We start from the raw sequence: 26,819 nt of genomic DNA, 5'->3' as shown, positions 1-26,819 counted from the left end.
CAAACTACAGACATGATAGGCACAGCAATACCATACCAACAAAATAATACTGCAAGACCACAGTGCAGTGTCACACATTTCCAAATCACACTTCATAGGGCCTGTGCAGCATAGTCACAAACCTTCTCAACTGTGCACTTCCAAAAACTGTTTTTTTCAGATGTTACCACAATAAAAAGGGTGAACAGAATAATTTTTAGTTCTTCTGCAGTTTGTTTGGAACATGTGGAAATAATCCATTTTCCACCATATACCCTGTTGTTTTAAATTTAAATTTCCATTCAACGCCATATTTCTACAGGGTCCGATTTTTGAAACAAGCCATGTACAACTGGAGGGTTACCATATTTGACTTTTCAAAAAAAGAGGACACCTCTGAGAACGAGCGTATAGCTACATCTACACGACAGTGCTCTTCCAAAAGATCTTCTGGAAGATATCCTCTGGATGATCGTCTTTTGAAAGAGCGTCCACACACAAAAAGTGGATTGATCTTCTGATCCACACTTTTGACAGATCAAACCGCTCTTTTGAAAAAGAGTGGCAACGCAGCCCTGGCTGCTCTTTCGGAAGAATGGAGATTAGCTACCTACTCCCTGCAGCCCTGGCTAGAGCAGCTCTACGCTGGCCACCTGCATCCCACCTAGGAGCTCTTCAACACCAGGCTCAACCAGGCCCCCCCAGTGCAGTGCAGCGCAACACGTTAAGGCACCTGAAGGGCCGTTTCAGGTGCCTCCTAATGTGCCTGGAGGTTGGCCCACAGAATGTCCCCCAGGTGGTGGGTGCCTGCTGCGCCCTCCACAATATCAGGGAGAGTAGGGGTGAGGTGGCCAAGTCCAGCCCTGGCTACGAACAGCCAGACGCTGCTCTGAGTCACCAGGTCCACTGGGACGGGGCACGCATCAGGGAGGCCCTCCATGAGAGCTTTGCTCGTGGGCCCCAGTGACATGCCCCTCCCAGCACGCCACACATGACCCCCCCCAACACACATATATCCCTTATTGCCCCCCCAACCTCCCTGCAGAGCCACCCCTTACCATCCCCCCACCATAAGCAAGGGACACAGGGATGGTGGAACAATAAACTTTTTAACACAAATAACTGTGTGTGAAATACAATACTGTGTAAGCAACTATTTACAGTGGGGAACAGGGGGAAAACTATATATATTGGGGGGCCGGGGGGGGGTCACTTCAACCTGGAGGAGAAGTGGGGGCATTAGTCCTGGGCAGGGGTGGAGGGCTGAAAGCCCTTTTGGACCCAGGATCCCCTCCCACACTGGGTTCGGGGTCCATGGCAGGGCTGGGATGGGGTGGGAATTACAGGGAGGTAGGATGTGGGAGGGCTTCAGCAGGGTTGGGCTTGTGGGTGGGGGGAGAGGGAGCAGCGTGGGGGCAGGAGGGGAGGTGGAGGATCCAGGCCAGGTGCCACCAGATGATGGCCATTAATGTCCCTCAGGTTCTCCATGAGTTCCTTTACAGGCCATCCACCGCCATGCCATGTCTACCTCCTCAAGCTGGAAGTGCCACTCAGTCACCTCTGTCTAGTGGCAGATGGCAGCAGGGTGGGGCCCTCCTGGCTTGGGCCTGCTGTGGTGCTGATGGGTGGCAGCTGCCCAGGCCCTCTTCTCCACCCCCCGTGGGGTGTCTAGCATGATGGACGGGACTGGGCTCTCCAGACCCTCTGTTGGTGCAACTGTATGGATGGAAAGGAAGAGACGGACAGCATGTCAGTCCCGCACTACTGCCTCAAGGGCTGTGCCCCCCATCCTCCTTGGAGGTGGTTTTATTTTGTCTTCAGAAGAGCTGTCCAGGCGACAAAGAGTGGCTATGCTACGTACCTTACGGTGACAAGGCTTAGTGTAAGCTGTACAATGCAGACAGTCTTGGACAAGGCAGGCTAAGAATGAAAAGCTCTACGAACCATTTCCAATCCCCTTGACAAGACTGTGAATTAATCAGTTTAGCTATTATCTGGATTAGATCCAGGTGTCTAGATCCTCCTATAAAGATTTTCATACAGTGGGAAAAGCTCTTTTAAGCATTTAAAATACAAAACCACATTTATATACCTTGCATTTGTTTATTTCATACTCTTCCTACAGTTGAAAATTGAGGATATTTGTATTTAAATTCAGGATGTCCCTTTCCCAGTCCACTTTCTCATCTGCAATAAATTTTGGGCTGCATGACAAAAGAATGTATTTTAAATTTAATTTCAACAGCTGCAGAGTGTAACTTTGCTTGATATTTTCAATAAACAGAGTTCAGAAACAACATATAAAAAGATGATGTTTTATGAGAAAAGTGACCTTGCAAAACAAATTTTTGAATTAAAAAATAAAAGAGCTTTCTCTTTTAATATGGACTCATTTCCACTCAGAACTGTGAAAATCAGTTTTTCACAAAATCATATTTCTGAAATCGAAACAAAAAGCAGAAGCCTCATACTGAAGTTTTCAAACTGCGCTGTAAATATTTCATGCAGCTTAGCCACGATGCAGATTTCCATGTAAACTCTCTGTAATGTCACCAACTCAAATTTGAGTTCATTTCCAAAGCAAGCAAAAAAAGAAAATGCTCTTCTTCAGATGCATCTGGGATAGGATTAAAAACCAGACTGGTGAGGCAACTGGTTATTTCTATAATTTTTCAATTTTGCTCTAATCTGACCCATTCCCTTTTCAACACAAGAGAGACACGCATAGAACTTGGATTCTCCCCAGCACTACCACTTGTACGACCTGCTGGGTGACCTTGGACAAGTAACTTCATCTGTGTGTTTCCCCATTTTAAATTGAAGAAAGTAAGATATAGGGCTTGTTTACATTACCCCACAGTTTGAATTATGGGGGAGAGAATAGCAGAGCACAACAAAGTGCTGCACTATAATGCCTTTGGATGGAACTGTGCTCAAAGAGGACAACAGGAGAACAGGTCCTCATTAATGCAAATTAGGAACCTTTCAGTTCACACTTGGAGGAGCTCAGCATTTTGGGGCATGTCAGTCCCACACTACTGCCTCAAGGGCTGTGCCCCCCGCCCTCCTGTGGGGAAAAAAGCCCCCTGCCATCCCATCCAATAGCATGGCAGCCATGGGGGATCGCAAGCACTGACAGAATCCCCACCCATGTGTGGTAGGCCCCAGGTGCAATCCAGCCCCATCTTCCCCCACCCCATGCGTGTGGCTTATGATGCTGTCCACAGGAATGGGTGCTGAGTATCACCAGCAGCCAATACGGCTTGCCGGGTGCTGTGGCCATTGGGGTTGTGTCAGGGCTGGGGCTGCTAGCTGTATAGGTGGCCTGCTGGCAGTTGTGGTGGGGGCAGGTGACCTCACTCCACAAGCCAGGGCATGTGCCATGCTTGGTACTTATCAGAGGGCCCCTTGCCAAGGTCCAGCAACACCCTGTTGGCTGGCGCCCAACTGGACAACTGCAAAAGGAGCTCGATGATGAGGTCCCTATGCTTGCTGGACCTGTTGGAGGGTGGCTCCAGCTCTGGGCCCGGCAGGACAGTGCAGTCATGGAGTCATAGCTCTGCCTCCACCTTGGCCTCAGGGTGCGGATAGTCCACTGCGGTGTCCAGGGTGGCAGCTGATGGCAAGGTGTCCTGGCGCCCCAGGAGGCTTCAGAGCTCCCAGTAAAAGGGGCAGGTGGTGGGTCCTGCCCCTGCGTGGCCAGCTGCATCCTGGGCCCAGGCACAGTCCTGCTGATGCTCTTTAGCCTTGCTCCAGACTTGCTCCTGGGTGTGGGCAGGGTGCTCCCAGGCAGCCAGGCTGGTGGCAACATGGGCAAATGCAGCCGCTTTCCGGCACTTCCTGCCCATCTCCCAGAGGATCTCATCCCACCACAGGCCGAGAAAGTCCCGGAGCTCCAACTCTGTCCAGGAGAGAACTTGTTTTTTCTGCAGCTGGCTGGGCTCCTGAGAGACCTGTGAGGGTTATGGAGGAGAGTAGGGAAGAGGGCTGGGCTCATGTGGTGACAGGGGGATGACCACGAAGGCATGCAGCAGGAGGTTCATGCCTTCACTGCTAGCATACTCTCAGCTTCCTGCCACAGGGCTTCTGGGCCCTGGTGGCTTTAAATGTGGCTGGAATGCTCCACTGCCACTGAGGAAGGCATCTCCATGCACCAGCTGGCTGGTGCAATGGAGGACTCCTCTTTCAAAAGAGCGGTCCGCAGAGCCTCTACACGTTTTCTTCTGAAAGACTCTTTTGGAAGAGGGCGTTCTTCCTGATCCGGGATCAGAGACGCACTTCCAAAAGCAGCACCACATTCTTTCGATTTACTTTTGAAAGAGCTCATTTTGTGTGTAGACACACCATGGGACCTTTCGAAAGAGAGCCTGATTTTCCAAAAGTACTTGCTAGTGTAGATGTGGCTTAGCTGTATCAGTATCCACCAACAACATGAGTTGGTAGATACTGACACAGATACACTCCCTCTCAGGGGTGTCCTCTTTTCTTATATGGTAGCCCTATACAACTGCACATGTACATATGGGTACCATCTAGTTGATGGAATAAAGATACCTAATTTGCTTGTGCACACAAAGTGCCTATTTTACCATGTGCAAATACCTGATTTGCTGGTGCACAAAAAAGTATCCACATGAGCATAATGGATATGGGTGCCTAACTTTGAAAATCTGGCCCATATTTTTAAATTTCATTGCTAAATTACATGAAAAAAAACTCTTAAAAAGAGCAAAAATGAGGAATAGACATATGATTAAATAAATGTGAACTAAATAACTGAAATAAATTAATTGGCTGTGCAGTTAAAGATTTTCCAGCTACAAATGACCAGGTCTCTGTTTAAATGGTGATAATTAGCACAGCTGTGAAATTGGTGGCAAAAGTTTGAGCTTTTCTATAGTCAAAAATAACACACACAATTAAATGTATGAACCATGCAATAAAACTTCCATTCATTTTTTGTAGAAGGTACTCAGTAGCTTGGATCTAAGTTAGTGGTCTATAAACATGCCACACTACTGAATATGCTTCCATTGTTAAGCAATAGTGCTACCTAAATATACCTTTAATTATAGTTTTCTCAGAATCCAAGTGGAAATCCTAAAGCACTTAAATGGTTACCAGAAACAACTGATTAATTCACACGCTTGACAAACATTAAAGCCTCATCAAAATGAGCCCTTACCCAATGGGGTGAATGGACCTTGTGTATAAATAGGCTGGATTCAAGGGACTCCTCAGATTTGGCTTTGCTGGCTGGCTTTCTTCCCCGCTGACTTCTGATCCAACAGGTGCTATTTCTGCAAAATGAAGGGAGCAATCTTGGGTCTGGTTTTAGTCTCTCTCCTGATAGTCTCTCAAGTAAAAGGTGAAGGGAATTACATGAAGCTTTGTGGGAGAGACTTCGTAAGAGCTGTCGTCTTCACCTGTGGGGGATCCCGATGGAGAAGGCAGCTGACTGATAATCCACAAGATCTATTTGGTAAAGTGTTGGTTTATGGGCTCACTTCTTCCCTCTTATGCACACACAAACTTTACTGAACTCAGCAGGGGCTCATGCACCCTGGATGTCTCTCAGGGCACAATTGGGTGCTTAGTTTCTTCTGTCTTTGTAAAACTTATTTCTTGAGTCAGTATGGTAGGAGCTTTATTTCAGACAAGAAAGTGAAATGGCACAACTTTGTACTATGTTTCTCTGAAGCTTATCTGGCTTACATTTTTGTTTTATTTATTTTAAATAAAAAAAGGATCTAGAGATTTTCAAGCCAACTGTGTGCTAAACCCTTAGTCAACTTTTGAAATACTCGATTTTTTTTTTTGTTTTGTTTTTTTGTTTCCAAGGCAGACAAATATTGGGCCTTTGATGTAACTGGAAGTTTTGCCATTGTCATCAAGAGACATGGTTTTCTCAAAAAAAATGTTACAGTACAAACTAATTATTGGAAAATTTCAGAAAATTCAATAATAGACATTAAAGTCATAACAATGTAATAATCACTGCTAGGATTTGTATGCAAAATTTGGGTCCTTAGTTATACAAAGTTAAATAAGTAAGTTTGGTTTTAGGAAAACATTTTTCTATGTATTTCTTGTTTTCCAGTCAAGCATCTGCTTTTGTTGTAACTCTCATATTAGTTCAAGTTTGAAGCTCGTGGCTACATGCAGAGAAAAATGTTTGGTGAGAAATACCCATGCAAAACACTTTATAGAACTACCCAAGTAGGGAAATCACTCAACTCTGCATTAGGCAAAGGTGGCTGCTGCTGTACTTTATGGAACAGTCTTAAAAGAAATAAGGATATTTGTACTGTCAGTTTCAAAATACAGGTATTCCTTAAAACGCACCTGAATTACAAACAGCTGTGAAACAATTTGCAATACTAGGATAGAATTTTTTGAAAATCTTGAAACTATTCACATCTGATCCATAAAGCCAGGATTCTTGAGCTTCAGGAAGGTACGTACCACAATGTTGTGCAGTCTGTTGATTTTAAATATAATGTTCAGAATGAAGCTGCGCTGTTAAGCAAACATACAGCTAGTTTCACTCCATCAAAGCAACTGCATCAACAGATTTATTGTACTGAAACAGTTACACAGACAAGGTTTAAAAGAATTAGGTGTTTTAATGACTACTATGAGGCTCTTTAATTCTCAGACATCTCTTTCAGTGAAATTCTGGTGAAATACATGTTAACGATCAGTAAATCTCAAATCATTCGACCACAACAGATGCAAATAATGACCCAGAATGAGATGAGAACATATTTTGACTTTTTTTGCATAGGGTCTTTTATGTTTTCTGCTAGAGCTGAAAGTATATACTTTACTAAGGAGTCTATGCCCTCTAATTTTAGTTTGTTTCTAACTTTTATACAGAAGACAGCAAAAGTAAACTGCATTTACCACGTGAAAACAGTGATTCAATAGAACCCTTGGAATATGGCATTCAAAATCCAGAACTCCTGAGTGAAGAAACGCGTAAGACCAAACCCCAATCTGAAAGAGACTTAAGGCACAAGAGGCAAAAGTCTATTCAAGAAAGGCGGGAAGCAGTTACGCTGCTCACTACATCCTGCTGCAGTATTGGATGTAGCGAAAGAGATATAAGTTCACTGTGCTAAAATGTATCAGCTATTGGATGGAGTATATCCAATAGCTTGAATATTTTAAGATAATCACAACATGTAACTGTTGGAAACTAGACCATGATAATTGAATTTCTTGAACTCTAGCTTTATTTTCTGCATCATACCAAAAATTTAAGGTTAAATTTTAAATGGTAAAATACAGAGCAGTTTTGATACGCCTTTTTGTGATGATAGCACAGCTGTTTGTATAAGGCATTTAGCATGTTTTAAAGAGAGAGTTCAAATCACATGTGCTAATATTTTCCCATGTAAATGTACTAATCTCAGGGTTTGTGGGTAAACTGTAATAAAGTGTGCAGTGTACCATTTATGTTTCTCCTTCTGCTTTCTCAATTATGAAATCCCACAGCAGGTTTAGAAAGGTGGAGATACAAATAGTTAATACTTTCACTTGGAGACCAAAACCATAGTAATGCCGTAGATGTAGTATTTCTAGCACCTTTCCAATATGGTTATAAGAATGAAATTGACTCAAGCCCCCCCCCCCCACAACATCAGATTTGTGATATCAGACTGATGATGATCCATCTGGTCCAGGGTTCAAATCTCCAACAGTGGCCAGTACCAAAAACTGCACAGAAAGTTTCTAGAATTCTAATAACGGGTGACTATGAAATAAGCTGCCCATTAGCAAAGATTCTTACTCTAAGCCCCAACCATTAGTACAGTAGAACCCCCCCAAGTTACGCAGGGTTTGCGTTCCTCGCAACTCCTGCATAACACAAATTTTGTGCAAATCGGGGGAGATGGGAACCCCGGGCTTGCAGGAGCTGAAAAACTGACCAGCCCACTAGGGCTGGTCAGTTTCCTGGCTCCCAGAGTAGTGGGGAGTGGGAACCAGGCGGTCCCCTGCCACTTGCAGGACCTGGGAAACTGACCTAGTTCCCATCTCCCCCCTGCTAGCAGGACCTTGGAAACTCACCAGCCATGTGCATGTCAGTTTCTTGGGTCCCCCAAGCAGGGGGAAGTTGGTGTTCCCATGACTACCAAAACAAAATCTTCACAAAGTCAATTCTAGGTATAAGGTCAAATTTGCCCCTTTACAGAGAGACTGAAGATACAATTCTGTGCTCAAGAGGCATATTTCCTCTTGTAACTAGACACTGACTTCAACCAAGAACCCAGAGTCAAAATATTGATTATCTTTATGTACCTTTAAAAACGACAATTATTCAAAAGTCCTCAGCATTTTGGATGTTAATTAAAAACATATAGCAAAACACCTCCAATGCAACAAGACAACTGCTATATCCTCCAGTATGACCCAAATCAACAAGCCAAGCAAGCAAAAAGTAAGAATGATCCTCTATCTCCAGCAATTCCCCAGCTTCCCAAGTCTCTCCCACTTTCACATTCCTGGAACAAAGAAAATGTGGCTGAAAGTTTGCCCTGAAGATCAACAGATCTGTTGGAAAGTTTTTCAAGAGTACTTAAGCGTCTTAGTGGCCTGAATCTAATTTTCAAAAGTGACTTAGGCATTTAAGAACTTACGGCCCAGCCTATACTGAAAAGTTAGGCTGACCAGCTGTTTGGACTGCTCAAACTGTAAACTTTGGCTCAGGTTTTAAAGAGCTTTTGAAAATTAGTTCAGGCATCTAAGATACTTGTACTGTTGAAATTTTACTAGCAGTGTAAAAATAAGGTCTGGGTTTAATACTCTCCCCTGTTTTTCTGGTGAGTGTTTTCAAAAAACATTGTGACCTAGTTAAACAGATGACGGCAAGAATTTCAGAACATAAACTTGTATTGAAGGTTAAGTAATAAACGCAATGCTGCATATTGGTGCAGAAGAGAATCAAAGTATAATCAAACGTTAATTTTCTTCCTTTGCAGCATCAGCAGTAATTGACCCAAGATTAAACATTCATATCTGTAAGAAAATCAGTACTTACTTCCCAGACTACTCCTTCCAGGAGTCTGGTCTTTGCATACCCTAAGTTTCTCCTCTCTAAAAACTACTGGCTTACCAAATCAGACATAAAAATACAAAAGTATCACAGCACATTTTCACCCTATAAAATAAATGGACTGAAATATAAATAACATACCTACATGTCAGTGTGATACTTGAGCCTGTTTTTCATTTGTGAGCCTTGTCTCAAGCCTGAGCCCCAAGGCAACAGGTCTGAAGCATGTCACTTATTAGTGCTGCGGGATACAGGGTCTCAGACAACTGCCTTGCTTGCCACCCCCTACTGCCAGCCCAGCACTTGCAATCCCTCTAAACCCACCCAGCAACCCCCATTGGGGCTTCACACTGAGTTGACAAACAACAGAAAACCTCTGTGTAACCCAGGCTGAAAACCAGTATTCTAGAGAAGTCTTAAGAGGCTTTTTTTTTTTTAAAAAAAAAAACAAACCATTTTTTTTCCACCTTACAGAAACCCCTTTGCTCCCTCTGATAAAAAAAAAGGAGAGGAAAGCCTCAAAACTGTAGAAATGATTTATGGAGTAAGATACATCAGCTAGTAAAGCCATGAACCATTTCAGTGCTATAAAAAGGTAAAACCTGGACATTTTCCTGCTTCACATAGTCACTGCTGTAGCAGAGGAACATAATATAGAAATGGCAAATAAACTAGCTTTATGGGATAGAATTCTCGCTCATCATTTTATTTAATGCCTGGTGAGAAAAGTATCAAATCAAGATACACTGGAATCCCCAGGCCTTGTCTGTTCCCCACCCCCCGCTTTTCACAGTTCAATATAACTGCAGTATATGATATTTATGCTGTAAATATTATTTAGTATTGAGAGCTAAAACTGGTTGGTTCTCATTACAGATGCTGCTGTGGTATTTTCACTCATGAAATCATAGCTCCATTTCAGATAAGAACACTAACTATAAAGCCATGTTATGTGAAAAAATAAATGGAAACCATCTCTGTTTCTCAAATGCCAAAAAAGGTGTTTTTTCATGCTTTAGAAAGTCACTTAATCTAAAACTTATGTTCTACAATATTTGCATTCTAGTGTAAAATTAAAACCCAAACGGTGCATCTACACTTGCATTCCTCTTTGGAAAGAGGTATGCAAATATGACAAATAAAATGCAAATGAGGTATATATTTGCATTTTGACATCTCATTTGCATATCCTACTTTTGAAAGAAGTGGTTTTGAAATAAGAAAGCCAGGGCAGATGCTGCTCTTTCGAAAGTAAACCCCATCTTCGAAAGAATCCTTCTTCCCATTAAATAAAGGGAAGAAGGATTCTTTCGGAGATGGGGTTTACTTTCGAAACAGCAGTGTCTACACCGGCTTTCTTCTTTTGAAAGAAGCTCTTTTGAAATTAAGATATGCAAATAAGGTGACAAATATGCAAATTTATACCTCACTTGCATACTTCTTTCAAAAGAGGAATGCAAGCGTAGACGCACCTAAACAGACCTGCTTGAAATCTTGGTACAATTTAATCTCCCATGAAAATTTTTGGGTAACATTTATTATGAGAGGGATACGTGCATGAATATGACTTAATCCATCCAATATCTCAACAGGCCTCTAAAATGCACAAACCCAAAATGTACACTGTGTGGAGGGTGGACATTTCTCTTCTCTTCCCACAACACTATTTGTTCAAAATCAAAGTAGTTGGGCTTTACCAAGCTACTTGGGAGCTAGAGATGTGAAACAATCCATCCAAATGATCCCAACTGGATCCTGTGCACCACAACTCTCTGGGACTAAGACCTTGTCTATCAGAACTCTCACATAGCCTAGAACTGGGTAGCATTATCAGGGATCGGAGGATGCTACTTTATAACACTTCATTTCCTACCTTTTGCCCCCTTCCTCCACATTTCTTCAAACAGAAAAGGAAGTTTACAGTAATTTAAAAATGAATATTACAGGACTTAGCGGGTGTTGCTAGAGGATTTAAATGGCAAACACTGACTTCTAAGTACTGAACAAAAAACAGTCTAAGAGTGCCACCCTGACACCGCATGCATCCAATAATAAATTAAAAGGGGATTTATTGTAACATGCTATCTTTGATTCAGAGAAATATATAAGAGTTCAGACTCATCAATAATACCTGAGTACTCTCATACGATTTATTTGGTGGGGTGGGGCGAGGAGAAGGAAGACAAAAATATTTTGAAGGCTGAAAGCCAAATTCACCCACAGCATATGGCAGTTTATAAGGTCTTGTCAGAGGCGAGGTAGGAGAACGAGCAGTGCTCACTGGGAAGAAGGCATCAATTCACTGTTCTCTGGGAGGTAATGCCACCCCCAGGTGGAAGCATCTCCTGCCAGCCTTCAGAAAGCCTCCACATGAAGCCAAAAGAAAAGGTTTAGCTGATGCAAGGATGCTGCCTCTCTGTATGGCCCACAGAAGTGTCATATAAAGGATTTTGTATGTCATATAAATCCCATCTTTATTCACCTTCTTTGAATCAGTGGGGATTCCATGAGTGATTCAAAAGCAGTGAAATAGCCCTAATATCTATATATTCTAGCTCCAGCATTTAAGATGTTCTCAGGCATAGTGGTATCTGATGTAATTATTAAAAATCATTTGGTAAAATTGGACAGAAAATGGCATCTGGCAATGGCATCTGGCAAAAAGAGTTTTTTCTCTTCTATCCTGAATGTTGTCATCTCAATTTTTCTGGAAAAACAATGAGAAGTCCTGTGGAACCTTATAGGCTAATAAATTTACTGCAGCATAAGCTTTTGTGGGCAAAGACTCTCTTTGTCAGATTCAACTTTTCTGGGTAGTTTATCAACTGTTTTCAAGGTGTTTACTTTCAGGTGTAAAAATGACAGGAAGCAGAACAGATAACATTTAAGCCTTTTAAGAAAATAAGGCTGTCGACACTACCACTCATCTGAGTCGGGGTACAGGAAATAACACCCTCCTACCACCAGCATAAGTTTCACCTGCTGACACAGCCAGTGCTGCTCATTGGGGGGTGGTTTAAGAGCAGGAGAGCTCTCTCCCACCAGCACAGAGTAGCTACATATGAAAGATCTTACAGTAGCACAGCTATAGTGTTTTAGGGCTTATAGCAGGGGTCGGGATCCCTGGCACACATATCAAGAGTGGCATGAAAGGTAGGAGCTCAGCCCCTCCCCTCCCCCGTGCAGCCTGTGGATTAACAAAAGACCAGCCAATGCTACCAACCACCAACTAAACAGTAGAGCTCTGCATCTTAATTTATTTATTAATGAAGCTGTTTAAGTAGGACTATTAGGGCTTGTCTGCACTAGCTCCCTACTTTGAAAGGAGTATGGTAAGTAAGGCATCAGGAGATTACTAATGAAGTGCTGCGGTGCATATGCAGCACTTCATCAAGCTAATTTTCCCCTGCAGCAACTTCAAAGTGTTAAACTTTGAAGTGCCGGCTTTTGTGTAGCCGTGGCTCACCCGCTGGTACTTCGAAGTCCCTGGGCAACTTCAAAGTCCCTTTACTCCTACTCTTTACTCACTACACGTGAGCCGGCACTTGGAAGTTGCCGCGGGGGAGAATTAGCTTAATGAAGTGCTACATATGCAGTGCAGCACTTCATTAATAGTCTCCTGATGCCTTGCTTACCATGCTCCCTTCGAAGTAGGGAGCTAGTGTGGACAAGCTCTTAGTGACTTTAAAATGTATCACCAGCACTCAGGCCATACATAGAGGTCAAAATTTCAGCACTCTGCGTCAGAAAGGTTGCTGACCCCTGGTCTATAGTATAGATAAAAGATAAAAGATAGTATACAAGGCTTGAATGGGATTTCTGTTTTAATCTAGAAACTATAAAGAAATAGCATCTACATGAATTAAACACATTGATTCCACCATAGCACAGTACAGTTTTAATTGATTTAATCTAAGTAAAATGGAAATGGACTTTCATACACATCCCACTGATTAGACACATTGCTGCTTACAGTACAATGAAACATTTCTGAATATAATGAACTGTTTTTACCTGTCATTATACTTATCTAGATTTTTTCTCATATCCTTTAAGTCTTACGAGTCAAGGGTCAAAATCCTCTGATTGCAAATACAAAAATAAACAGCGAAACCTCTATAGTTCTGCAACATTGCAGATAGGAGCAGGAGGAAGGGATGGTCTGCGCCTATACTAGCAAGTTCTTTCTAAAAGAATTGGGCCTTTTCCAAAAGCACCCACGGAGTGTCTACACACAGAATGTGCTGAAATTGAAAGAACACAGTGCTTTTTCCAGAGGCTGTCCTCCTCTCCCAGGTGAGGAACAGCATCTTTTTCTGAAAGATTATTTCAGGGAATTAAAAAAAACATGTGTAGATGCTCCAGGGGCCCTTTTTTCATGGCACATGATTTTTCTGTTCTTTTGAAAGAGCAGGGCTGTGTGGACACTCTCTATTGAAAGAGTGGATCAATTTTTTGATCCATTTTTTTGTGTGTGCATGTTTTCTTTCAAAAGAAGTTATTTTTGGAAGAGATCATTGTAGTGTAGATATAGCCATGATTTATACTCAACCAGCCCCATCCTGATTTACCTGCAAGAGTTGCCAGGCTCAAAGAGGGCAGTTAAAAGAAGTAAGCCAGTTTAGTTAGGGACAAGTATCAGAGGGGTAGCTGTGTTATGCTGTATTTGCAAAAACAGCAAAGTCACATGGCACCTTATAGACTAACAGATATTTTGGAGCATAAGCTTTCGTAGGCAAAAATTCACACCTGACAAAGTGGGGCTTTGCCCATGAAAGCTCATGCTCCAAAATATCTGTTAGTTTATAAGGTGCCACAGGACTTCTTGTTGTTTTTAGTGGGGACCAATCAGAAAGGGTAATTTCATCTTTTACCAGGACCTGGGTGGTGAGAGCGGTGAAGACAAGTTGCTGCAACTGGGATCCGTGTGAAAGGAAAGGAAATGAAATTTGAGCCCAGAAGGCCAACGACTTTTGTAGTTTGTTTTTATGTTGGACTTTGACTCAGGGACATTGCTGCCATGGAATAGGTAGATCTCCCTTCAGTGGTCTGGCAAGAGGCCTAACCACATCTACAACTCAAAAGTGCTGAAGATTTCATCGGGGAAACTGACCAGAGATGCCACATGAGATGGATTTGCACAGGGACATCTCTGGCACATCATCTCTGAAGACAATCAGTTATGTGGATTTACTACTTGCAAAACTCTGTAGGGTACTGCCTATAGATCATGACACAGCTGTACAGCAGCCTAACATTTTAACACCATGAAGAGGGAGGAAGGGAAAGATTTTTTTACTTCTGCAAATTCCATATGGGCCTTATGCATAAAACCTTTTTACTTGGGACTGAAACTGAGTACTAGGGAAAATAACAATGATACAAACTAATACAGTAATATGCAGCTCTGAAAAACCATAAGTCAGGTGCAAATTGTCATTTTAGTATGAATCATTTCCTGTGGAAAGTAGCAAGGGTCAAAAATGGTTTAAGGGTGCAAGATTTAAATTACATTTACCACATAAAGGCTTATTTTCCACTTTTTAAAACAACTGTACGTTCACTGACTGTGTCTAACAGTTCTTCTATAATGTAAACATGTAAATATTTTTCTTCCACTGAAACTAGAGCTATTGGTTATTCAAAATAAACAGCATAGACATTTGCAAGAGCAAACAGTGAGGTATTTTTGAAAGCATATGATGAAAATGTATCATTCGCAGGATCCCAAAGACATCTGCTTCCAATTTGCATGCTCTGTTCATTTAGTTGTCCGATATGAACAATCACAATAATTTTGTACCTTGGTATCATAAGGTCTTTTACCCGAGCCTTAATAACCTATGAGAGAGAAACATGTTCAGACAAATTATTTTTATACAGTAGGTTCAGAGGCAAAAAATCAGTGCGTTGATACAGTACAGTATAAGCATGCTATGTATAGTATTATTAAACATTTTCAGGAATCTTGGTTATCACCTAACCATAGACTTGAAACATCACCCTGTAAGTATTACACTTCCACTAGTGGGAGGAATATGAGTGACTGAGGTTACAGCACTAATGAATCAATATTTTCAATGATGATCGTAGTAATATCAGTTCTTGGAAATGCCGTATCTCAAAAGAATTAACTTCAGAAATTACAATTTAAAAAGTGGTGACACCAGCTTCACAAGTTACAGAGAGCAAAGCACAGTTCAAATAGGACAACCGTCTATGAAAAGGATGGTATCATCATGTTTAACAGATTGTCTCCATCTGAGCTTTCAGTGACGTTGATTAAAATATACACAAAACCAACCAAGCAAAAACATTCAAACAAGTAAGCTTTTACTGCTTTTTACCCCTGTTAGCCTTAGACACATCTCTAAAAGAGCGAGTTGCTATTCTTTCTCACCAAACAGATCTGTTGATGACACCCAACTTCCACTCTATTATCCTAGACAAACCCACTGAAGGCTTATACTTGTATTATAGAATTTGAGCCTGCACAATTGTGTAATTATCACTGAGGGGCTATTTTGGATGTTTCTGGAGGAATAAGCTTCAGTGAACTCACACTACTTATAAATGAGAGCAGCCACATGGAAGTTTAACAGATTTTAATAAGCATACTGGTTTTAATTTTCCTGAGTATCCACAGGTAAACAAGTCCTATATTCTACTTATTAATATTGTCTCTTCCCATGTGAACAGTCAAGGAAAGAAGATTCTGAAGAATAAAAAAATCCGAGGCATTGTCCTGTAAGACGTTCAGGGTTTGCCTATCCCAAAATCTGGCAGACTGTGGGGATAAACAGAAGAGCTCGCACTATGCTCCCACATTGCTCCAGGCACACAAAAACCCACAAGGTTTCTTCGGAGAACAAGTGCAATAGAACGACTTCCCACTGGCCACAATAACCCGTGACCATCTGGGGCGCCCCACACAAAGGTTACTCCAGCTTGGGACTGTTCCGTTTTCTGAGTAAATTTTGAAAGACACAGGAAGCATGTCGTCTTTGGCCCACCCACTACTCACTCGACTGACAAGTCACTCCCCCACCCCCCATGCACAACCCAGACATACAGAAGAGGGTGCACCACAGGAAGTATGGAGATACTGAACAAAAGTCCCCCAATGCATGGATTTGAGAAGGGTGTGTATGTGACTCTGACCCATAATTTACCCCAAAACCCAACTGTACTAAAATTATTTTTTATACCTCAGAGATGGTCTTTGTCATTTGTCTGCACAGCTCTGCTTCATATTTTTCTTCTTGGAGATAACTAGTCAGCACGTCCTTCAAAATATGATTTACTGTGACCACTGGAAAACGTTTTGCAGGACCTGGTATATATAGATATTTCATGGTGCTTTAATTTATAAGTCCATGTTGAGAATAACTGAACACAAGTTGTAAACTGCTTTTTTAAACTTACTAAAATGACCAATAAAAGGAGACTGACTAGTACAGTAAACTAGTACACTGTGTGTGTGTGCGCGCACGTGCGTGTGTGTGTGTGCGCGCACACACGTATATGCACACATCTCTCTCTCAGGAGACCTGAATTTAAATCCTGGATCAGGACAAAACTAAAGATGTATTTGTATGATCTCAACCACTATAAAGCTATCATACAATCTGGCATAGTTTAAGGTCTATTTAAAAGAGGCCGGGGGTAGAAACAGGAGTGATGCTAAAGAGCAAGAATGACGTGCTTTGTTCAAGCTTGCACAGCACCTCTTCTAGCCAGCGCTATTGCAATATTTCACTTTAAGAATATTAATTCATCCGCAAAACAAGCAGGGGGGGAGAGAGAGAGGGAGATTTTTATTACTGAAAAACAAAGCACTTTCAAATGTGTATTATTACTCTTTAACTACAAGTCTGTAATAGATTTGCCAAAAAAATTAAGAACAAAGCTAAAGTTCGTAGCTGTAGGGGAACTATAATGAGATTCATTGTTTGTTCTCATCCACTCCAGAAAACTGTCACGTAAAACAAGAGCGACAACCGCGTAAGATATCAATGGGTCTCTCTTATATGGGTAGCTGTGTTTGAAAATAAGGTTGTTAGCAGATCACACACTTTCACTTGAAACAAATGCAATATGAGAGATCTCTCGACAAAGTTGCTGGTAAGGAGTCCATCTAAATCCAGACTGTTTTCTAAATTAGTTTCACATTTGTGCCACCCTTCAGCTTTAACTTCCTAAAGCAGCAAGAAAAGTTCTTGGGTATATGTTGATCTAAGCTTTAACAACTTCTCCATAGTATCTGAATGTTTTTGATCGTTAATTCAGGTACACAAAAAGAAAAGCCAAAAAAGATTTTGAGGAACAGCTAGCCAAAAATTCAAAAAACGATAGTAAAAATGTTTTTTAAATACATTAGAAGCAGGAAGCCCGCTGAAAAAGCAGTGGGGCCCTTGGACGATAAAGATATAAAAGGAGCGATCAAGGAAGACAGTGCCATTGCGGAGAGATTAAATGATTTCTTTGCTTCAGTCTTCACGGCTGAGGATGTTACAGAGGTTCCTAAATCTGAGCCAGCCTTTTTAGGTGACAAATCTGAGGAACTCTCCCAGATTGAAGTGACATTAGAGAAGGTTTTGGAGTTAATTGATAAGCTGCATAGTAACAAGTCTCCAGGACTAGACGGTATTCACCCAAGGGTTCTGAAAGAACTCAAATGTGAAATTGCGGAGTTATTAACAGTGGTTTGTAACCTATCCTTTAAATCCACTTTGGTACCAAATGACTGGAAGACGGCCAATATAACGCCAATATTTAAAAAAGGCTCTAGAGGAGACCCTGGCAATTATAGACCGATAAGTTTAACATCAGTACCAGGCAAATTAGTAGAAACACTAGTAAAGAATAAAATTGCAAGGCACGTAGAAGAGCACAAATTGTTGGGCAAAAGTCAGCATGGTTTCTGCAGAGGGAAGTCGTGTCTAACTAATCTATTAGAATTCTTTGAAGGGGTTAATAAACATGTGGACAAGGGGCACCCAGTGGACATAATATACCTCGATTTCCAGAAAGCCTTTGACACGGTCCCACACCAAAGGCTTTTATGTAAATTAGGCGGTCATGGGATAGGAGGAAAGATCCTTTCATGGATTGGGAATTGGTTAAAAGACAGAAAACAAAGGGTTGGAATAAATGGTAAATTTTCACAATGGAGGAGGGTAACTAGTGGTGTTCCCCAGGGGTCAGTCCTGGGACCGATCCTGTTCAACTTGTTCATCAATGATATAGAAAATGAGGTAAGCAGTGAGGTGGCAAAGTTTGCAGATGACACCAAGTTGTTCAGGACAGTCAAAACCAAAACAGATTGTGAAGAACTACAAAAAGATCTCAGCAAACTGAGTGATTGGGCAGCAAAATGGCAAATGAAATTTAATGTGGGTAAGTGTAAGGTAATGCATGTTGGAAAAAATAACCCAAATTACACGTACAACATGATGGGGTCAAATTTAGCTACGACAGATCAGGAAAGGGATCTTGGAGTTAGTGGATAGTTCTCTGAAGACATCCACGCAGTGTGCAGCGGCAGTTAGTAAAGCAAATAGGATGTTAGGAATTATTAAAAAAGGGATCGATAATAAGACAAAAGATATCATACTTCCCCTATATAAAACTATGGTACGCCCACATCTTGAGTACTGCGTGCAGATGTGGTCTCCTCACCTCAAAAAAAGATATATTGGCATTAGAAAAGGTTCAGAAAAGGGCGACTAAAATGATTAGGGGCTTGGAATGGTCCCCATATGGGGAGAGGCTAGAGAGACTGGGACTTTTCAGTTTGGAAAAGAGGCGATTGAGGGGCGATATGATAGAGGTATATAAAATCATGAATGGTGTGGAGAAAGTGAATATAGAAAAATTATTTACCTTTTCCCATAATACAAGAACTAGGGGACACCAAATGAAATTGATGGGTAGTAGGTTCAAAACTAATAAAAGGAAATTTTTCTTCACACAGCGCACAGTCAACCTGTGGAACTCCTTGCCCAAGGAGGCTGTGAAGGCCAGGACTCTATTAGGGTTTAAAAAAGAGCTTGATAAATTTTTGCAGGTTAGGTCCATAAATGGCTATTAGCCAGGGATAAAGTATGGTGCCCTGGCCTCCAGAACAAGGGCAGGAGATGGATGGCAGGAGATAAATCACTTGATCATTGTCTTCTGTTCTCCTTCTCTGGGGCACCTGGCATTGGCCACTGTCGGCAGATGGGATGCTGGGCTGGATGGACCTTTGGTCTGACCCAGTATGGCCATTCTTATGTTCTTAAAATATCAATGGGTTGTTATACCTCTTGCATGCTGAAATCTGCTGAATGAAGACGTAATTCCCTTCAAAGCACTGGAAGTACTATAGGCAGCAGAATACCAGCAGCTGAAGTGTTTTCTTCCTCACTTGCCTCAAAGGTCAAGAAATGTTACCATCTCCTTGGAAAAAGATAGCTGTGGATCAGGAAGTTGTGCGGCGGAAATGCATGTTTCTTTGCACCTATAAAGCAGTGATGAGCAACACTGTGTGGAGGCCCTCCTTCATCTCTGTGGACCACAAGATTGTCACAACCCAGATGGTCTCTTGGGCTAGGTTAGTTTTGTAACTACACTTGCTCACCTAGAATTTGCAGCACGTGCTGACTGAACCATAGCAATGCATTAGCTGTATGCAGAGGGAGGACCCAGCTCTTACAGTCAATGTTGTGCACAAGCAGCACACACATCACTTCACCCCCGCTTGCTTGATATTCATGTCACTTTAGTGATAGGAAGAAAACTATACAGACAGAAACCAGCAGAATCTGGCAACCATGCACATGGGCAACAATAAACAAAATGTCTCACAGGCCACACATGGAATCTCTATGGACCATAGCTTGCCCACCACTGCTATTAAGTGTTCTAAGTATATTTTCATGCACAAGTCTCAATTAAAAAGATTGCCTTACAGGATGATCTACCAGTCAGCCATGTACAGCTATTCAGGAATTTTTCAGCAAACCATCTTCCCATTGAAAAATTCTGATTAGCCCTCATTGAAATTGTTTATAGGAAAAGATCAGTTTCAACATTTCTTGATTCAAACAATAGTTTAAAAATAGTTTCAAATCTGATCAACGCTCTGTTTCACGCTTATAGAAATGAACTATTATGGTCTCCCATTCTGAAGCGTTTGAATTAGAAATGTAAGTTTGTCACAGTTAAACCGCACAAGAGAAAGCATTTACCAAAGGGTTGCAGAAGAGCATGCAAGTATGAGGAAATGGCACTGGCACAGGAACAGGCTGGATTTAGACCAGACCAAAACGCAACAGATCAGTTATCTGTGATTAAAAACAAAATGGAGAAGCACAGAACACAACCAAAGCTGATACAGGTTGAACCTCTCTAATCCAGATCTTTCTCATCCAGCACCATACATAATGGGGCATGATCTTAGCTAGCTGAATGACCCTTTTCATGTGTGTGGCCAAGTTTGCTGTGGTCCAGTAAAGTATTTTTACAGCCACCAGTCCTGGTTCTCAGTGTTCTGTTCTGTTATTTAGCTGTAATTTACCCCTAAATGTCTTCTAAGACATGGAGGAGCCAGGAAACCAACCATCACAGTAGCACCAGTCAGTTTCCTGTCTCCTGTGAGTGGTAGGCAGGCCAGAGCCTGGCTCTCAGCTGCCTGCCACTCACAGGAACAATCTTTTTTTGCTTTGCCAGATCACAAAAATGTTCAAGATTGAAACTTTTTGCCCCAATTCAAAATGTTTTTTTTTTTTTAAATCAAATATTTTACAGGGATGGGAAAACCATTTCTCACCCAGCTCCAAGACCATGAAGTAGACAAGAATTACCCATCTAATATGCTATACCCTGATTGCTCCTATACCATTGGCCCAAAAGGATAAACTCCTTCTCTTGCTATTAGTAGTACCCTGTACACTCCAAACATTGAAAATAAATTTAAGGTGTCCAATCAAAACATATATCGTACTGTTTTCAATTTTAAACTAAGACAAATTTTGATCCCCAAAATTCTCTCAACAAAATTCTATTATGACAAAGCTGTTTTAACAGGAGTCGTTATGACCATTACAATTTGAGAACAATTAATTTAACAGATATATCACAGACCATTGCATTTCACCCAATAATATCTATACAGCTTGAACCTCTATTATCCAGCACCCTTGGGACCTGACCAGAACCAAATGACAGTATTTGCCAGACCATGGAAAGTCAATATTGTCTAGCACATTACCAACACTTCCACTGCTTACTGGGCTCTTAGAAGACATTTAGGGGCAAATTACAGCTAAATAACACCACAGAACCCTGAGAGCCAGGACTGGTGGCTGTAAGCAAACCTTTATGGGACCATGAGAAACTGTTTCTGGCTAACTAAAATTATGCCAAATTACAGATGTTTCCACATGAAAGAGTTCCAAATTACAGAGGTTCAACCTGTACTGGGTCTTTTTTTTTTTTTTGAGTGCTAGATGGAGGAGGAAGTATTCCATACCCAGCTGATAAGTGTTCTCCAACCGAATGGCAAGACGAGGAATATCATGGCCAGGTTCATCCATATAAGAGACCGTACTCATGGAGCTAAAAATAATCCAAAAAGTGACTATATGAACTAGTGTATATTGAAAACATATGTTGATAAAAATAAATTGCAAAAGTTTAGATGGTAGAGAGAAACAAGTGTCTGAGAAAAATGTTAAATAATTTTTGGATTTATGTCAAAAAGGCATTAATTAAGAATGCCTTTTCTCAGGACATTACGTGCTAAAGAAATGTGCTGTCACTCAGTGGGCCACATCGTTATGCCAAATTAAACACTAAAGAGTAGTGAAAACAAAGTAGCTGTTCTTCCTTGTAAAGCTGACTGTTCTCAAAGGAGATAATGCATTAATTTGTCAAACTGCATTCCAAACTGAGCTTCTGTTTTGCAAATTAATATGAATTTAAGAAAAATTTAAATTTTGAGTTGCATGGAGGTGAGTGGAGTACTATTACTATGGCCCTTTTCTTCTCAAGAGATGGTGGGTAGCACTGGCAGTGAGGTGCTATGGGCAGTATTTGAGTCTGCAGCTTCTCTCATGGCTTATCCATCCAATACTGGATTTGCACGGTCAATTGCAATAACCACTTCAGTCTGTTTCTGAATTCTTGAGCCTGAGCACTTTTCCTTCTAAGACGACGTTCTTTTGCGTGGCTTGCACATATACTATTGAAGGATGAAGGGCCCTGGCATAGCAATCGTCACCAGGTATTTTGATCTGATGATATAGATTCCCAGGATTTTGAATCGATCTTGAATTTTTTCATGGCGTTTTTGCACGTATCCTTGAATCCTCGGTCTTTCTTTTGTTCTCAACCCACATGACAGTTCACCAAAGAGAATTTCTTTGGGAAGACATTTGTTGCCCATTCTTCTCACATGACCAAGCCATCATAGTCTTCTGTTGTTGAGGATTGCCCTGAGGCTGGGTATGCCAGATCTTGACAGGACAGCTACATTAAAAACTTTATCTTCCTAGTTGATATTCATAATTCTGTGAAAGCAGCAAAGATGCTCCTGGTTCGAATAAGTGATCAATGCTTGGGAACCACATAGCAGGATACTCAATACACACGCCTGGCAGGTAAGTATCTTTGTTTATATTGTCAGCTTAGGATTGTTCCATGCTCATTTTGTAAGTCTGCCAAAAATAGTAGCATGAAGAAAACTGCTGTATTCACTCAAAGTATACCTCAGTGACCCAATATCATTCTGGATAACAGCCCATTAGATGTGGCTCAACAGTTCTGTTACCTTGGATCTCTAGCCACGGATGAAGAACTGAACATCAGAATCGGGAAGGCAGCTACTATTTTTGGCAGACTTATGAAAAGAGCACAAAACAATCCTAAACTAACAGTAAAAACAAAGATACTAATCTATCAGGCATGTGTATTGAGCATCCTGCTATATGGTTCTGAGGCATGGACCACCTACGCAAACTGGCAAGGTGAAGTTTCTAATCCTCTTTGGTGAGCTGTCATGTGTTGAAAACACGAGAAAGACCAAAGCTAAGATTCAAGGATACATGCAAAAATGCCAGGAAAAAATTCAACATTGATCCAAAAGCTTCCAGTAACGGGAAGCTTGGAAATGGCAGAGATGCTTAATGACTTCTTTGTTTTGGTCTTCACTGAGAAGTCTGAGGAAGGAATCCCTAACATAGTGAATGCTAGTGGGGAAGTGGTAGGTTTAAAAGATAAAATAAAAAAAGAAAAAGTTAAAAATATCACTTAGGAAAGTTAGATGTCTGCAAGTCACCAGGGCCTGATGAAATGCATCCTAGAACACTCAAGGAGTTGATGGAGGAGGTATTTGAGCCATTAGCTATCATCTTTGGAAAATCATCGGAGACATGAGAGATTCCAGAAGACTGGAAAAAGGCAAATATAGCATCCCTCTATAAAAAGGGGAAAAAGAACAACACAGGAAACTACAGACCGGTCAGTTTAACTTCTGTGCCAGGAAAGATAATGGAACAAGTAATTAAGGCAATCAAATGCAAACACTTGGAAGATGGTAAGCTGTTAGGAAACAGCAGGCATGGATTTGCAAAGAACAAATCATGTCAAACCAATCTGATAGCTTTCTTTGATAGGATAACGAGCCTTGTGGATAAGGGAGAAGCGGTGGATGTGGTATACCTAGATTTTAGTAAGGCATTTGATACAATCTCGCATGATATTCTTATCAATAAACTAGGCAAATACAACTTAGATGGGGCTACTATAAGGTGGGTGCAAAACTGGCTGGATAACTATACCCAGAGAGTAGTTCTTAATGGTTCTCAATCCTGCTGGAAAGGTATAACAAGTGGGGTTCTGCAGGGGTCTGTATCGGGACCGGTTCTGCTCAATATCTTCACCAATGATTTAGATATTGGCATAGACAGTACGCTTATTAAGTTTGCAGATGATACCAAGCTAGGACGGGTTGCAACTGCTTTGGAGGATAGGGTCAAAATTCAAAATGATCCGGACAAATTGGAGAAATGGTCTGAAGTAAGCAGGATGACATTTAATAAAGATAAATGCAAAGTGCTCCACTTAGGAAGGAACAATCAGTTTCACACATACAGAATAGGAAGCAACTGTCTAGGAAGGAGTATGGCAGAAAGGGATCTGGGGTTATTGTGGACCACAAGCTAAATGAGTCAACAGTGTAACTCGGTTGCAAAAAAAGCAAACATGATTCTGGGATGCATTAACAGGTGCGTTGTGAACAAGACACGAGGAGTCATTCCTCTGCTCTACTCTGCGCTGGTTAAGCCCCAGTTGCAGCATTGTGTCCAGTTCTGGGCCCCACATTTCAAGAAAGATGAGGAGAAATTGGAAAAGGTCCAGAAGAGAGCAACAAGAATGATCAAAGGTCTAGACAACATGACTTATGAAGAAAGGCTGAAAGAATTGGGCTTGTTTAGTTTGGAAAAAAGAAGATTAAGGGCAGACATGATAGTGGTTTTCAGGTATCTAAAAGGATGTCATAAGGAGGAGGGAGAAAACTTGTTCTTCTTGGCCTCTGAGGATAGCACAAGAATCAATGGGCTTAAACTGTGGCAAGGGAGGTTTAGGTTGGACATTAGGAAAAAGTTCCTAACCGTCAGGGTGGTCAAACACTGGAATAAATTGCCTGGGGAGGTTGTGGAATCTCCATCTCTGGAGATATTTAAGAACAGATTAGACAAGTGTCTATCAGGGATGGTCTAGACAGTACTCGGTCCTGCCATGAGGGCAGGGGGCTGGACACGACCTCTCAAGGTCCCTTCCAGTCCCAGTATTCTATGATTCTATGAAAATCCTGGGAATCTACATAATCAGATTGAAATACCTGGCGACAATTGCTACAACAGGGCACACCATCCTTCGACAGCATGTGTGCAACCCATGGAAAAAACTTTGTCTGAGAAGGAAAAACTCTAAGACGCAAACATTCGGAAATAGACTGATGTGGTTATTGCAATCGACTGTGTAAATCCAATATTGGATGGGTAACTCACGAGAGAAGCTACAGCCTCAAACACTGCCCATAGATCCTCGCAACCACTGCTAACCACCGTCTCTTGAAACAAAAAGGGGCCATAATTTACACGATGAGAAAAAAAGACTCTTACTTTACTTCAAGTTCTGCTTAAACGACAGAACACTTTCCCTTAGCAATTACTAAGAAAAGTAGCTCTCATAATGCTGCAGAGTTAGATTCAAAACAGCCCCTCAACAATTACACTCTCTATTCCTCCAATGCAACATTCTCCTAACTGATATATTGACATTATTTTATCCACCAAATGAGAAAAACTACTTACTCTTTGCTTTTTCCAAGGAATTCTTTTGCTCTGACTTCATGGCTGCTTAAAGAGGATATGCTGCCTCTCCTCTTTAACATGCGCGCTGCCTTATCCTTAGCCATGTCCGACATGTCTATTAAATCTGAAAATTTACACAGCGTGACAAAAACCCTCAAATATACAGGGGACCGAATTAATTATAATATATATATATCAGCAAATCAGCATATGGAGGTAGGTGCTCTACTGAAAACAGATTGGTCCAAAAGAGAATTTACATTACTACAGTGAAATAATAATCATTGACACAAAGTTTGTTCTGTATACATAATAAACATCATTGACTTCAAAATGATACCTCCTTTCTGAGTTTGCTGCAAAGAGCTTGCACAGAACATAAAGTGAAAAGACTTTAGCAGCACAATTAAAATGCTAGAGCCCCACGAACAGCTGTTTACATAGGAATAGCCAGAAGATAGTTGAGGATTGCTACAAACCCTCCCTCCTTTTGCAGGACTAACTGAAAATTACAAACACCTTTGCCGGTGAAGCCTGCAGAGCAGTCTGACACACCCTAAGAGGAGAAATGCAGTCTCTTCTTACTCTTCAGAATAGTAGAGCCACCTTGGAAAACCTGCTGCCCACAAGACAAACTTCTATTATTAGTCTGGGCTAGTCTCACCTCTGCTGCAAAGCTCAGTCCAGGCTCTATCCTCTACTCAGAGGCAACAAGAAGTCCTGTGGCACCTTATAGACTAACAGATATTTTGCAGCGTAAGCTTTCGTGGGCAAAGACCCATGGCATCAGATGCACGGTCTTTGCCCACAAAGGCTTACACTCCAAAATATGTTAGTCTATAATGTGCCACAGGACTTGTTGTTCTCGACGATACAGACTAACACGGCTACCTCTGTGATACTTGTAACCCAGGAGCAGGCGCTTTGCAGCAGGGGCCTGCTAGAGAGATCCTCCGGGGCTGCAATTTGCTACAGACACGTGAGGCACGTTCCATCCAGAGACCCCCGGAGCCTGGGAGGGCTGGGGCGCAGGGAGGGGAGCTCAGGGTCTGCCTCGTCCCCCACCAGCTAAGTCCCCCAGCTACCCCCACCGAACCGCTCCCGACCCAGTCCCACATGCCCCCGGCTCCCCCGCCATGCCCCGATCCAAACCCCGCCCCGTCATACCCCAGCTCCCCCCCACCCCCCCGGCCCCGTCACACCCCAGCTGGCTCCCCCCTCTCGGCCCTCACTCACCCCCGCTCGCATGCCAAGTGCCGCCTGCCGGAGAAGCTGCTGCCGTGGCTGGTTTCCAGGGTTACGGCCAAAAGGGGGCGGCTCCCGCCGGGGGCCCGGCCCAGCCGGTGCGCAGAGGGGCTCCCGGCGGCCAGAGCGGGGCGGGAGCCAAGCTCTCCCGGCGCCGGGCCGGCTCACCCCAGCCC

The 26,819-nt window shown here is 42.0% G+C and overlaps 2 protein-coding genes across 5 annotated transcripts; one reads left to right on the top strand and one right to left on the bottom strand.

Annotated features, from left to right (window-relative positions):
- Positions 1–1,187: 1,187 nt before the first annotated feature.
- On the bottom strand, positions 1,188–26,793 carry DYNLT5 (dynein light chain Tctex-type family member 5). Of its 4 annotated transcripts, none has more exons than XM_075002342.1 (5): positions 26,635–26,793; positions 25,399–25,522; positions 21,552–21,637; positions 5,165–5,279; positions 1,188–1,695 (listed from the first exon to the last, which is right to left on the bottom strand). In XM_075002342.1, the coding sequence occupies exons 2-5, from the start codon at positions 25,509–25,511 to the stop codon at positions 1,530–1,532; spliced, it is 480 nt and encodes a 159-aa protein (XP_074858443.1). In that variant the 5' UTR covers positions 25,512–25,522; positions 26,635–26,793; the 3' UTR covers positions 1,188–1,529. The 4 variants fall into 4 exon arrangements, with proteins under 4 accessions (XP_074858443.1, XP_074858440.1, XP_074858441.1 ...); XM_075002339.1 differs by lacking the exon at positions 1,188–1,695 and adding an exon at positions 2,133–3,932; XM_075002340.1 differs by lacking the exons at positions 1,188–1,695; positions 26,635–26,793 and adding exons at positions 2,133–3,932; positions 25,918–26,122.
- Positions 5,287–7,528, top strand: INSL5 (insulin like 5). The gene is made up of 2 exons (XM_075002344.1): positions 5,287–5,461; positions 6,859–7,528. Exons 1-2 carry the CDS (start codon positions 5,287–5,289, stop codon positions 7,101–7,103), a joined length of 420 nt encoding a protein of 139 aa, XP_074858445.1. The 3' UTR covers positions 7,104–7,528.
- Positions 26,794–26,819: the final 26 nt, after the last annotated feature.

The sequence above is a fragment of the Carettochelys insculpta genome, chromosome 9, assembly GCF_033958435.1.
Source record: "Carettochelys insculpta isolate YL-2023 chromosome 9, ASM3395843v1, whole genome shotgun sequence".
Taxonomy (NCBI): Eukaryota; Metazoa; Chordata; order Testudines; family Carettochelyidae; genus Carettochelys; species Carettochelys insculpta.
The sequence above is the reverse complement of the archived record's forward strand: the minus strand, read 5'-3'. Positions and strand labels throughout refer to the sequence as shown.